At 33.9% G+C, this 15673-nt stretch overlaps 1 protein-coding gene and 1 pseudogene across 1 annotated transcript; one reads left to right on the forward strand and one right to left on the reverse strand.

The window, feature by feature from the left end:
- Positions 1-971: 971 nt before the first annotated feature.
- LOC146925720 (uncharacterized) lies at positions 972-8784 on the forward strand (annotated as a pseudogene).
- LOC146925721 (putative FBD-associated F-box protein At3g50710) lies at positions 5237-7299 on the reverse strand. The gene is made up of 3 exons (XM_085708043.1): positions 6037-7299; positions 5765-5959; positions 5237-5456 (listed from the first exon to the last, which is right to left on the reverse strand). Exons 1-3 carry the CDS (start codon positions 7294-7296, stop codon positions 5262-5264), a joined length of 1650 nt encoding a protein of 549 aa, XP_085564169.1. The 5' UTR covers positions 7297-7299; the 3' UTR covers positions 5237-5261.
- Positions 8785-15673: the final 6889 nt, after the last annotated feature.

Here is a 15673-nt window from a genome sequence, read left to right on the forward strand (position 1 = left end):
AAAAAAATTATATAAGCCCACTAGCGAAGTCGTAGCCCATAAAAAGGAAGTGACACATCATCCTTGGTATAAGTATCACATGGCTAGGGTTCCAGTTGAACGGCAGAGACTGCTCAATGGATGTCATTGCCGAAATATTGTCGTGCTCCCTGTGAAATCTCTCCGACGATTCAGGTGTGTTAACAAATCTTTCGATGCTCTCATTTCTGATCCCTACTTCGTGCAAAAGCATCTCAAGAAATCGAAACAAAACCCACACGTCACGACAACTGCATGTATTTATTCCAAGACTACTGTCGTAGCCTCCCCAAAAATATCTTGTTTACTCTAGAATTCATCGACCATTATTCCGTACGATCGTTTACCTTTGAATTACAGACATTGGTTTCTTGTTGGTTCATGCAATGGACTGCTCTGTTTAAATGATAGTAATTGTGAACTACTCTATGTTTGGAACCCAGCTACAAAATCTGCATTTTCTTTTAACTATCTGAATCGTTATGTTGATCTATTCGCTTTTGGTTACTACACTTCAACCGAAACATATGATCAATTCGCTTCTGTTTTTTTTTGAATCAGCAAATATTATTAAACGTCATCCCCGCAAGACGCAAGGTATGGACGAAATAAGATACAAATGGTGCCGCATATAGACGGTACACCATAACCACCATACAAGCCCCTGAGGATAACCCACCAAAACACATCACCACCTAAGACAGACACCTTAACATAAACAAACACTTAAAACACAACATCCATCACCACCCATCGTCACTACTCACCCCCCAAAGAAACACCCCTTAAAAAACAACCAAACTTCATCACCCAAGCTGAGCCACAATCGAAAAGCTCCTAACCGAATGAACATGCAGCTTCCACAACCTCTCGACCTCCGATCCACCGAAAGAGCACAAAAACAATAGCCCAAAAACAATTCGCTTCTGGTTACGACACTTCAAACGAAACATATGATCAATTCGCTTTTGGTTACGACACTTCAACCGAATCATAGTCTAAAAAGCAATGTGCAAGTTTTCACCTTAGGGGATCATTCTTGGAGAAAAATTCAACCTTTCCCTGTGATTCCAATTTACAAGTTTAATGGTCTGTAGTTGAATGGTATTATTAACTGGTTGGCTCTCCCTGACTACTCTAATAGTTCAGATGATTTGGATTATTTTGATTTGCATTCTAGTGATATTACCGTTGAGAATTATGTGATTCTTTCACTTGATCTCTCCACCGAGACATACACCCAACTGTTGCTGCTTCGGGGTTTTGATAAGGTGCCGCATTATAAGCCAACCCTTGTGGTTTTGAGGGACAATCTTTGTTTTTGTCATGACTTTGAGAAAACCCATTTTATTATATGGCAAATGAAGGATTTTGGAGTTCAAGAGTCTTGGATTCAGTTATTTAAAATTAGTTATAACAATTTCATTTCACGCAAACGCAACTACAATTATTCACTGGAGCTTGAATGTTTGGATTTGAAGCCATTCTATCTTACTGAGAATGGTGATACATTAACATTGGCAGATAAGGAAGACAACCAGGTAATTATCTATAACTGCAGAGGTAATAGGGTAAAGCAATTTGGAATTACTGATAGTATATATTGGTCGGACGCCCTGGGTTACGTTGAAAGTTTGGTTTGGCCTAATTGCAAGTGAGTTTCTCTTCTATATATTACTTTTTTGGATTTATGTTGTTAATAATAATAGATCGTATGAATATTGTGTGATGGCTTTGCTGCTTAGCTTGTTGGTATTTTCTATGATATGGAAAATTGTTGTCAATATTGCGATTTTGATACATTTTTTAATCCCAAAATTCAAGCCAATTGTGATTTTTTTTTTTCCTTTTCAAGTGTCATTTATGCTCTTTTTGATATGTGAACCACTCTTTATTCTTTTGGTTTTAGGTTTTCTAGCAGAGTCTTCCATAGTGAAATCATCGTTTCCCCTGTTCTGCACATAATGAATTTTTTTTTAAAGTGTAAGGTTATTTGCTTGTTTAATCAGATAAGTATTAATAGGAAACAATAGATGCATAGAACTTAGCCAAATACACCACTTTGTTTCTTTGGCCTGTTAGTGTTATTTGTTTCGTATGACAAATATCGGGGCTGGTCTTTGTGGGGACTGGCAATGGTTGAGAGAACTTGAAATAAGTTGTATTTTTTTGTTAGATAGGATGCTAGTTGACCTTAAAGGAGCAACAATTAGGTAACTCTTTCCATGCATATTGTGGCGATTTCATATATGCTAGTTCATCATATGGGTCCCACCATTTTTTGCGATTTCACCATATATTTCCTAGCAATACTCTTGATTTAAGTCATGGTATTATGAAATTAAAAGTCAAACATGCTCAAACCAATATATAATGAATTTTGCTAACATCGGCATAGGATTAATTTGATTGCTTTCTAGAATTTGTAATATGAAATTACTCTTATGTTCCATTTTCCTTTTCAACCCAAATAGTTCTTATCTTCTATAAATTGTAATATCAAATTTAAACAAGCCAACTATTTAAACTTAACCATCATCATGTTCTACATTGTGTAAACACATTTTGAACTGTCTCCTTTTTTTTTCCTTGCTCAATGTTAGTATTGATCAAAATTTTATCTTTTATGAGCTTTTGCAGATATCATTCCACTTTGGATGAAAATGTGGACCCTATGGGAAGCGAGGCGGAGCAGCTGCAATGGAAGGTGTCGAAGCAATGAGTGTAATTCTTCAATCAGTTAAAATGTGCTATTGTCTAGCAAATATTTGGATTCCCGTTTAATTAAGATCATTTTAATCTTAGTTAAGATCATTTCAATGATGCAGAATCAATTAACTCTTGATTTTTTTATCAATTAACTGTTTTCGATTACAAATGTTTTAGAATGCCATCGCCACCATTCTTTTTGTTAATGCTTCTCACACTGAGATTGTTCATCACAATTAACAAGTGTTACTAAATGAATACTCTGGAAAACAGTGTTCATTTGAAAGCTATGTGCACAAAACTAGCAATACAAACACCTTTGTATCCGTTCAACTCTGAGGTCTGCAAAATAGGTAAATCACAAATAACGTTGAAACATAGATGTTATAAAGTAAAATAGTTTGGTAGAACTAAGAAGTATACCATGTGTCTAATCAATCAATGCCAATGTTTTGAGTTTGCTGAAAAAATGTAATTGAAGAACAATCAACATGCTGTATTTTTTACATTTAGAGTATTTCAATGATGCAGAATCATTTAACTCTTTGATTTTATTATTTCCGTCCCTCTCGTCTTTCTTACCTTTGACAAGCAACTTGGGAAACATAAACTTATTTCTCGCTAGTTTGTGTGGTTTTCCAAAGAGTGATCGGTAAAGACATGCACTATTAACTACAAGTCCTAACAATAAACCTAACAAGATTTAAAAGTCTTTCATTTCTCGAATCTTAATGTAGATTGAATCACATTAACTGTTATCTTATCTGGAGTCTCACACATAACTACTAAGAATAAATGATCAATTTAATCTCTAAACTATGTACCTCTCAACAATTTAATCCATAAAGTATATAAATATAAAAAGTAGTTTCTAAACTATATGAAATCCGTCAATTTTTTAATTTAATCATTAACATTTTAATGGCAGAGACTAAATTGATTGACTTTATATAATGTACAGACTATTTTTCATATTTTCATAGTTTAGGGACTAAATTAAAGAGATGATGATGGTTTAATGACTAAACTTATGGTTTATTCAACTGTCAACTTCTTAATATTGCCTATAACAAAAACTTGGGAACTAGTCCTATTGAACAAGCTATCATTTTAGTTCCATTTTTTCCCTTTACATGAGAAGGATAGGTGAATTTGGAAGGTCATGAATAAAGAGATTCTTTTATGAAATCTTCTTTAGAATACTCTGAACATTTTGTGCAAAAGCTTGTTTTCATATTTTGATGGTGTTTGTTCTAGACAAAATAACGGAAAACTCATCCTCCTTCAAAAGTTAAAACCATATCTTACCACATGTTGAATGCGTTGCTTTAGTATATATCAGAGGTGACTAAACCATATCTTAAATGCAGGCGCAAAAATTAATTGCAGGGTCACCTCATCAACTGCTTGAAGACAACCTTTGTACTTATCGAACCACAAATAAAAACATCTTCCCCAAATAAGTTACAATCCGTTTTGTCAGTGAACATCCGTCAAAAGTAATGAAACTCAACAGCAAGTCCAAGAAGACATTACTTCCGAGGATGTTGAAAGCAATGCAGGTGAAAAGATTTCCCTTCCTTGTGTCAACAACATAAGCAATCCATGTCGTTTTACCATCTAAAGGTCTTCTATATACGCCAATTATTTGACCATGTCCTCCAAATGCCGAAAACATCATGACACCATTATAAGGTGCTTTCAGTGCAATGAGCTTCAGTTTAGGAAGCAAAGATGTTTTAGATCCATGTCTTACCACAAGTTTTCATTGAAAGGTTCACATCCTTTCTGGTTCATCAGCACATGTCTCACCATTCACGCAAAGATCTATATCACCTCACGTTGTTGAGCAAATGAGACAATCTAAATATCACAACGTATATGAAGAGCTCAATTTAGTCATATTCTACCAAAGTTCATCTAACATGTCCACTCGGATAAACCAAGTAATCTCAAGAAATTTTTCACCTTATCAATTATTGGAAGATAATAAAGAACTACAGATAAGAAAAGGCAGTAGTTCATCCAAGAGAATGAATGGAGATGAACTTCCTTTGGTTCCAGTGGCACTGATGTTTTGGTCATTGCCAGATCGTAACTCGAGTGTTGAACACCACTTAAGCGAAATCAAAAAGAAAGGAAGCTTTTGATACTAGTTCATATGAAAATAGATAACCCCCACATACTTGTTCCTATTTGTAAATATTTCACGAGAAAAATAAAATACACATATTGATTGAGTTATTATATTCATCAAATTTTTTTGAAGTGACTCATCGGCTAACTTGCTTATTTGAAATTAATCAATGAAGATTGCAGCTAGGCCATAACATGTTGTAATTGTCATTGATGGGAATTAGAACAAACTTAAGAGTACTAACTCTATAATACCCTTCAAAATTTTCCATAATGTATATCAAAACAAATGGCATGTCATTATGCAACAATAAAAGGAAGAGCCGCACTTCAAATGCATTATGAGGTAACATCAAACTTCAAAGTAAAAACATGTCTATGAGTTGATGACAGCAACATTAAAATTCTAACATAAATTTAATTTTTTCTCCAATTGGCAACAATTCTAGCTTGGTCTTGAAATCAATATTCTCGTCAATCTTCATTGAGCTTATGACTTTCACATTCTTCAAGCCATGCCACCAACACTTAGTATCACTAGAACTGCAAAAGCAGTCATCCCCCTTTCTTTCCATTAGCGTTTCATAAAAAAACTGCAAATTTAGATGATGAACAAAGAGAGTTAGATGCTCCACAAAACAATAATTTTTTATATATTGATAAAAAGTAAAATCTTTTAAGCATCAATGCATGTGTCTAACATAAAACGGAAATACGACAATACAATTTGTTGCCAATTCAAATGGTTCTGAGATGAGTTATCTCCCATTTTATTCATTCTAGTTAAAATCAATCTTTTGTTTGCTCGATTTAAGCATAGATAAAATGTGTTTGACATAAAAGAATTTCACTGCTGGAAGCACACTTTGAAATTAAAGGTATATGAGAGAGAATTACATACCTCAATGAATGCTTTACTGTAACAAGAAGGATGCGGGATAAAAGATATAAATGCAGGGCGGCAACTTGAAAGTAAGAGATTTACAATCGATGAAAACAAAGTTTCATTTTTTGGAACAAAGTCAAGTTTCAAGTGTTTGATACTTGGTGGAGGGGATGACCATTGAAATACCACCGGTATCAGGTGTAGTACATCCTACATAATCCAGACACAAATACAATAAGTAGTTATGAAAATTGAAGTAACAAATTAAGTAGCTAATTAATACTCACCACAATTTGCTGAATGATGAGTATGGATAGAGATGACAAAACATTTTGAGGTTTGATGTTTTGCACAAATTCCCTCAAGTTAGAAAGATGATGATAATCAGTGAGAAACTCCATATCAACTTTTAGTTGACTAGAACTTCTTAGAAACGATATAATAGGCTCTGAACTACCACAACTGCTTAGAAACGATATAATAGGCTCTGAACTACCACAACTGCGATATAGACATGATAATAGATTTGGAGCATCAATGTTGACCTCCTTCAAGTTAGAACAATAAGATAACTTCAACACCTTAAGTTGAACACTTGAAATATTAATCCTCTCTGCCATTGTACATAAGTGCAATTTCAAACTCTCAAGGAAAGGAAATTTTCGAAACAGTTCAAGAAACCATTTGTTTGTGATAATACCACTCTTCAGAGACAAGTCTAAATATTTCAAATTTTGGCATCTATCAAAATCAATCTTAAATGGTATGTCAAATTCACCAGGAAGATAACGATAACAAAATTTCTCAAGACATGGGGCATCAATATAAAACTCCTGTATTCCTACAACATGAGCTGTCTTCAACTTAAGTAGACGATGCAAACTCAAAGACTTCATAGCCCCACTAGTGCTCAACCATGGAAGCCAACTCAAAGTTATATGTTCAATCAAAGGACAACAAGAAATGAATTGCTCAATTGCATGTTCGTCTCTCGAAAGGACACAAAATAATGACAATACTCTCAATGAGAAAAATTGAATTGAATGATTCATGAATGCTGTATCAACTCTGATTTCCCCCATCAACACCAACTCAGTAAGCGATTTGACTTCAATTACACCCTTCGGTAGGACATAGCATTCACTGCAACCTTCTTTATCCAGTTGGTGACGATAAGGCAAATAAAGCTCTATTCCTTCAACACCACTTTCACTTGCCAACTTCAACCAAAGATCAATATCCTTTAAAATGTAACTAAATAGCTTAACATTGTTCACAGCAAGCTTAAATTTTTTGATAGCCAATCCATTATCACTGAATCTCAACAACCTCCTCTTCACGTAATTAATGAAACTATCCATTGATTCGGGCAACATCCCTGTGATTTGAGTATCAGAAAAAGACAATATAGGAAAATTATACCATGTGTCTAACCAAGATTTGGACAAAACACTTGCCCTAGCAGCATCTTTTTCTGGCAGCCTTGACAGAATGTTATGAAGAATGACTTTCGGTAGATTCGACAATTGGTCCTCATCATGCTCCATATTTTTGTTCTGCAAGCATAAGAGTGAGTGAGATTAATATTCTTCAAAAAAAGTGTGTGAGATTAATAACGAAATTCAATCAACAATTTTTGGATATAGTTAGGGTTTAGGGTTTAACGTATCAGCTTACCTTGCGAAACAGATGATTAGGCGAGAGAAATACCTGAGAGAGCTACACGTTTTTTTTTTTTCAATTTTTTTGATGTATATAAGGAACAAAAATACAACTAATTAAAATAAAAATAAAATTTAAATCTATGCTAGATTCTAGCCTAAAATAAAACTGACAAATATTTTTGTTATTTTTAAATAAGATAAATATGAAACGAAAATATAACTAACCGAAATAGGAACAATAAAAAACAAACAATAAAAAGCAAACAAATTTAACCTAAGAAATAGTAACAATAAATACTAACCTAATCTAAAAAGATATACTCCTAAAAAATAAACAAACATTCTATTATTGCTAAAACAAAACGATAAAACAAATTATAAGAAAAAAAATTTGCTACTCCTAAAAAATAATTAAAAGATAAAATTTTAAAACTATAAACAATAAAAGAAAAACTTTAATAGACTTACATAGACCCAATCTTAATTTTAAAATAAGTTTCACTGATTGCCTTGTCGAAATATCAACAATCTCCGGCAGCGGCGCCAACAACTTGTTGAACGAAATTGACGAGTGCACCAAATCCTGACAAATAATAAAGTAGTAAGTTTATCGTTATTCTTAGGGATTGTCGTTCAACTTCTCAGGGATTGTCGTTCAGCTAAGCAATTAGTAAAACTTATTCAAAAGAGTGAAAATTAAAGGAATTGAATAGAATTGCAGGGTTTAATTGTCCTGCCCAATGCGAGATTATGTTTGTGATTCAGATTAATAATTGTGATTAGGGAATCCTTGAATCCTTCTTCGTCTTTGTTGGAGTTAACTCAGAAAACAATCAGTTATGTGGTGTTTACTTATGATTTAAGAAACTAATTATTTATTAACCCTATTTAACCCTAACGATAACATGCGCAGCAAAATAGCTTCTCTAAAAAGTAAGCTTTTCAACTGAGACATACACTCAGCTGTTTCTACCTTAGGGTTTTAATAAGGCACCCTATTTATACCCAATACTTGTGGTTTTGATGAACTGTCTTTGTTTTTGTCATGATTTGGAGGAAACCAATTTAGTTATATGGCAGATGAAGGATTTTGGAGTTCAAGAGTCTTGGATTCAGTTATTTAAAATTAGTTACCAGATTTTCTATTCATGCTACAAATATCGTGGAACGGGGTATATCTGTCAATGGTTGAAATTGGTTCCATTGTGTCTTTCTAAGAATGGTGATACCCTTATATTGGCAAATCATGAAGACAAAAAAGCATTTATCTATAACTGCAGAGACAATAAAGCAGAGCAAATTCGACTTGCTAATGAAACATGGTGGCTAGATGCCATGTCTTACGTGGAAAGTTTGGTTTCGACTCTTTAAAAGTAAGTTTCTCTTCCATGTATTACTTGTTTGAATTTATGTTATATCATGTATGTTAAAAGGGAATTTACCGATGAATTTAACTCCTTGTCCTTGCTCTGTGAGGTTTTACCATGATATTGTGTGTTAGTGAAAATATACTTGATTTACTTTTGTAGCTAATGATTTGTCGAGAAATACTATAATTTGTAAGAGGCAACGGATCATTATTTCATCTATTTTAGGTTTAGCAACTCTTATGGTTCATGAACTTTGCTCATATTCTCAAATATTTTAGGTAGCAATGTTTTCGTTAGACGGAAAACCACTGTCAGTATTGCTGTTTTGATACATTCCTACTGCCAAATTCAAAGCCACCTGTGCTTTTTTTCCTTTTGATACATTGTTTTACCCTTAGCAGACTCCAACTTGTATTTTTCTATTCTCTTTTTACCTTCTCTGCGTAGAATGAATTATTGACAGTTTAAGGATATGTGCTTGTTAAATGCTTTTGTATTTGTATCTTTTACTGCTGCACTCTCATAGTGTGTGCAGTTTGGTGCTCTTTTGGCCAAACAAAGAACTTATTTGTTAAATGCTTGTTAAATTGATTAGGGATTCATAGATATAATGAAGAATAATTTCACTTTTCCACCGAGGCCATCAACGTTTTATGGTTAGCTAGGTTTTCTATTCATGCTACAAAATATCGTGGAACAGGGTATATCTTTCAATGGTTGAAAGTCAATAACCCTAAAATGATTGATTTAACTTATGGACATGGTATTATGAAATTGAAAGTCAAACATGTTCAAACAAATATATGATGTATTTCCCTAATATCGATACATGATTAATTTGATTGCTTGTGCTTGTGTTTAACACTTATGTTCTATAATCTATTTCAAAAAATTTAGACTAATATGAATCTTGCATATCACATGAACTTTTGCAGATATTACTTCTTATACGGACAAGGACAGGACACTATGGAAAGAGAAGTATAGATTGAAATGTGATTTTGTCTAGCAAATATTTAGAATTTTTTTTTTGTTAGAACCATTTAAGTCTTAGTTATTAGTTTCTTTTGAATTTGCTAAAAACATGTTCAACTCTGTCGTTTTTTTTAAAAAAAAATTCTGTCTTATCCTTTCTTGCATTTGGAAATTACAATGCCATCTCCAGCCATCACAATTAACAAGTGTTACTCAATGAATATTGTGCACAACAGTGTTTATTTGATAGCTATGCCTCAGCAATTTAATACAATTTAGTCCCTAAATTATCACACTTTCTTCAATCTAACCGTTTTAATCTATATAAATAAATATACTAAACTATATAAAACCTGTCAATTTAATCATTACATTGTACAAAATAGAGTGTGTGCTCAAAGTACGTTGTTAGAATATATTAACAAATTGTATTGAACATAAAAATCACGCTAAAACCATGCTTGATTATTTGACCCTGAAATTGGGTATCCATAGGTCTTCTAAATACACGTTTGATATCATCGTGCTTGATTTTTTGAATGACAAATGTTAATAATTATCTTTGGGGCGTGAAAATTCGCCCATGATTGACCCTATGAAGGAATTGGGAAATCTGTCCATGATGATCCGATGAAGGAGGATCAGGAAATCCTCTCATGATGGCTGCTACGAATGATTACTTTCCCTTCAGAGAGTCTTCTTCTTTTATGTGGTCTGCTTCTTTTCGCTCCACAACTACTAGACTTCCGGAAAGGAGTGTCGTCCGTCTCAGTCGGGCGACCTATTCCTTTTTGGTGATTTGATTCGCCTAGACTACTTTTGAGGCGAGCCTTTGTATTTCTTTATGTCCTCACGCGAGTTTTTTTATTTGGTGAACCTTCTTAGTTTCCCCTTTTTGATGAGCTCCTCAATGGTGTCTTTTAGGTGGAAGCACTTGTTCATATTGTGTTTGGGAGACTTATGAAACCTGCAAAATTGAAACATTCTGTCCTCACCCCTTCTTTTATAGGAAGTGGATTTGTGATACATGCCTCTCGAAATTCTGCTTTAGTACATTTTTAGTAGATCCTCTCCAGGGGAGTATACTCCGTGTATTTGTTTATGGTCGTTTTGCTTTTTTTCTTCTCGTTCCCATCTCAGCGTTTGTTGTCACCTCCTTTGGCCTTGTCCTTCTTGGCTTTATCGACCAACAACTTTTATTTGTAATTCATGTAGGGCTGCGCCAAAGCTAACAAGTCGATCAAATTTTTGAGCTCTTAATGTTCCAACTTTTCTTTGAACATGTTGTTGGCCCGAAGTGATCCCTTTTCATAGATGAATCACTTTAGGCCGTCGTTGGCTCCTTTGACTTCGACAGCTTGTCTGGTGAATCTTCCAATTTACTCCCTCAAGGTCTCTTTGATTTTGAATTTGTATTGCATAAATGTACTATATCAATTTTAATGGATAAATATTGTTTATTTTTTAGTTAATTTTTTTATAAATAATTTGTACTATATTAGCCCATAAGAAAGGATTGCTAAATGTACACAATAGAGGTGTTCAGACTGCATTGTGGATCGATTATGAGGCTAAAATCATTTGATCCAAAAATTTAAATAGTTGCGGTTGGATCATATTAGTTTGTGTGTTTTAATCCATAATCATAATTAGCAAACACTTAAGAGTTTAGTTTGTTACAAAGAGTTTAGTTTTGTTACAGAGATTGTTTAGTTTGTTACAAAGATTTAACAACTAGTTACAAAGATTTAATAGTTAGTTACAAGAGACTTAATCTTTAAGTCATTGTATATATATAAATACTTCTAACTCTTTCATAACAATGTGAATACAATTTTTCCTTTCAATATTTCTCTATCTCTCAAATCATAACAAACTCATCATCACCTTAACCAACTTCATCTTCTCCATTGAAACCCTACCCCTAGTTTACAGTTATTGCTTACGCACCAAGAAATCATTGATGCGCTAATAATTGGCATCAAGAGCCTGGTTTTTCATTTTGGGAAACACAAGAGACACTGTGAAGGGTGAATTTTTCTGGAAACACAAGTGAAGTGTGAAGATTCAACGGTTTCGTACGAAGCAATCATGGCCAACAATGGAGGTTTTGGTACAAATATACTGGTTCTTGATGGGAAGAATTGGGAAAGGTGGAGTGCATTGATGAGATCGATGTTTGGCTCGCAAGATGTTCTTGAATTAGTTGAGAATGGATATGAAGACCTTGCTGCAAATCCAACTGAAGTTCAAAGAACTGCGTTCAGAGAACAGAAGAAGAAAGATTGCAAAGCTTTGTTCTACATTCAGCAAAATGTAGATTCTAATCACTTTGAGAAGATCTCAAAGGTAACAAGATCCAAGGAGGCATGGGATATCTTGGCAAAATACTATGAAGGTAGTGATAATGTGAAGCAAGTGAAGCTTCAGTCACTAAGAAGAAAATATGAGTTGATGCTGATTGAAGAAGACCAAAGAATCAGTCATTACATCTCCAAACTGAAATATGTAGTGAACCAGATGAAGGCATGTGGAGAAGAGATGTCAGATCAACAAGTTGTGGGTAAGATAATAAGATCCCTCACATCTAAATTTGATTTCATAGTAGTTGCTATACAAGAATCCAAAGATGTAAAAACTCTGAAGATTGAGGAACTTCAATCATCACTTGAAGCTCATGAGATGTTAGTGATTGAAAGAAGTTCAGAAAGAAGTGCTCTGATAGGCGTTTGGCAAGTGCACCAAATACTATCGAAGTAGTAAAATACCGATCCCACGAGGACTGTTTTTAATCTCAATAATTCAACTGCGTTGTACTTTATTAGGATGTGTAAAAGTTGTTCTGATTTGCCACTAGGCAGTAGATTGATTTGGTTTCAATAAAATAATTGCTGAAAGTAAAATTGGTTTTAAAGAATAAGAGAGAGATGAGTTTAGGTCTTTCGAATCATCGATGTTTCCCTAATTGGTATGTTGTACCTATTCGTATGAATGATTTTCTAGTCCCACGATAGTTAACAAAATAGTCCTAATCAATCCCTTGAGTTAGGACCCTCTTCTCAAACTACAGCCCCTAATCCCTTAGGTGGTCTAATAATCTTTGAAGGTTTAAAGTATGTTAACCTAATATCACTAATAAACGATTATCCATTCCTAGACTAACCATGTTTATTAGAACAATTCAATAGGTCTAAGTCGAAAGTTATGGTCAGTAGTCATTCGTTCTCACAAAATCATGTTTATATTTGATCAGGATATAAAAAGCATTAAGAACAATTGAATTGAATAAAGACTAGAATATCATTCACAATAAATAGAGTTTCTCAACATCTGTATCAATCAGGGTTACAAAGAATCATCTCAGACCTAACCTCTAATGGATTTAGCTACTCATAATAGTGTTTACAAATAACATAATCATTAGAGGTATTAAAACATACACAAAGTGGTTGAAGGATGAAGAAATCGTCCTCCTTGGCTTCCTTGCAGTCACAAAATCGCACTTTGCTCTCTAGAATTCGTAACCCTTGTTTTTGGAATAGACTTCAGCTTAAATAGGCACAGAATATCGCCCAAATCGTGTCACGTTTTAAGTGAATCGTGACATGTTTTCACCTTGTAGAGCAGGAAACTGAATTAGGGTTTCACCAAATCGTGTCACGTTTTACCAATCGTGACACGTTTCCTTAATGTCGAACCCATGCTTCTGGTCTTCACCAAACCGTGTCACGTTTTTGACAAATCGTGACACGTTTCCTTTCTTTGTATTTTCTTCAGTTTTTCTGCTCTTTTTGCTGCATAAGTCTTCTGGTGAACTCCATTTTGTGATAAAAATACACATAAAATTACGTAATGACAAGATGTCATCACAACCCCAAACTTAAACCATTCCTTGTCCTCAAGGAATTTACTTGCAAAGCTGACAATCGACAGTAAAATAACAATTACCTGATCAAGCAGTAGTACCCAAAAATTCAACACCTTACTAGCTAAAGATGAGCTAGTTTGACTTGTTCGCATCCACCAATTCACAACTCCACGCAACAAATTGAAAAGGGTTCATACACAGTCGACATGCAATTTACATATTACCATACACTTGAAAAGTTTCTAAACGTCAATCAAAATCAATGTCAATGCACACTTTGAGGTCATTAAGGGTTATAACGGGACTTAGGTGAAGGAGGGATAATATTTGGATAAGTAGGCTACACAAAATTTGAGTTAGGCATTCCTACAGAAGTTAATCACAAAATTCAGTCCAACACATTCATTCACATCATAGAACAACAATTATTGCAAAGGTACTAGAGAATACTTGTAACTATTAGGACAATCGAGTTTAAAGTTACTCAGATTTTCAATGTTTTGTCCCTTTTTCATTCTATTTTCTTCTTTTTTTTTATACACCATTTTTGTGTGTATTTTTTTCATGATAATGTTCTTTGTTCTCTAGTACCCCCAGCTCCAAACTTAGTTGGTTGCAAATTCCAATAGCAACCCCAAACTTAATTATTTAGCAACATTCTACAATGCCTAACTCAGAAAAGAAATATGGGACAAGTCCTAAAAGTCTCTAAGCTTGTAATGTAGTTTGTCACTGAACAAAAAGTTCTAATCCTACCGGCTCAAATTGGCTAAGAAAAGGATAAAATTAACAATTAAAATCAGGGTAGGCTTCAAAAGGCTCACAGGATCAAGCACTTTTGCCTCAGTGTGTTAATGACAAAGATCAATCAACAGTAGAGAAACAATGCAAGTTCTAGAAATGTAAAAGCATGGAACACTCTATATAAGTAAATTGGAAAAATAAAATTTGGCCATGAATCCTTACAGTTATGATATCTGGGAGTTGTGACTACCTATCTTTAATGCCGTACACTTCGCCTTTGAAACACAAGTCACTCCTCCTTTTGAACTTTTGGAATACCACTTGAACAACTATTTGTTACTAAACTGTAAAAAGTCAACAAACAAGCAAATTCATCAATAATAAACAAGTTCAGATTCAATCACATAACAGGGGGATACAACTGAGTTATTCAAACATACTGACAATTGTCTGACTCAACGATAAAAATAAAATACTGAAAATAAAGACATAATAAAAAGGATGGGTTGCCTCCCACCAAGCGTTTTCTTTTACGTCTTTGAGCTTAACGCTTTAACCAATGTTAGGGTGAAAAATATGATAGAAAGAATATATCACCCTTCTTCTTCCTCTTGTTTGGTAAGAATTCCATGAATTTGGCACAAAGAATCAGATACTCCCATGCACCCACTTTTAAACCTTTAGAATTTGGACTCTTCCACCTTAGAGAAGGACATGCATCTTTCTGCACACAATTGATTTCCTTAACCCCTGTTGGTTCAAACTTCGGGAATATATCAACACTCCTTACTTTGGGATTTTCTTCCACCACAACATTGTGACACTCAATCTCCATCTGAACCAATTTCCTCTGAGACTCATGTGCTTTCTCAACAAGATCACCACACCGAACATCAAACTTCTCAAATGAAATTTGATTTGACACCAAGAAATCATCTAAAATATTCTGAAGTTAAGTATTGTAATCGATGTTGATCACTTCTTTCTTCCCTTCACAATCACTACCTGGTTGATTCGCCTCATAATGACCACTTCTCAAATTTAATATCGAGTCCAAATATTTTATCTTCAAAGATAGCATATATTTTTCATACTGCAAGGACCAAATCTCTTCTGTGTCATAGAGGCGTAACATGTCTATCATAGCTGCAAAACTTGGATAAACTTTTTAGTAGCACAGTATGAGAAGAAAATAAAGAGCATAAATTGTTTTTTAATTTTATTTTTATATAAATATATATACAAAAATATAAATGACAGAAATCCTAAATAAAAAAAAATGACCAAATTGAAATGACTCAAC

The sequence above is a fragment of the Medicago sativa genome, chromosome 4, assembly GCF_051527215.1.
Source record: "Medicago sativa cultivar Bolivia chromosome 4, Bolivia_mono, whole genome shotgun sequence".
Taxonomy (NCBI): domain Eukaryota; kingdom Viridiplantae; phylum Streptophyta; class Magnoliopsida; order Fabales; family Fabaceae; genus Medicago; species Medicago sativa.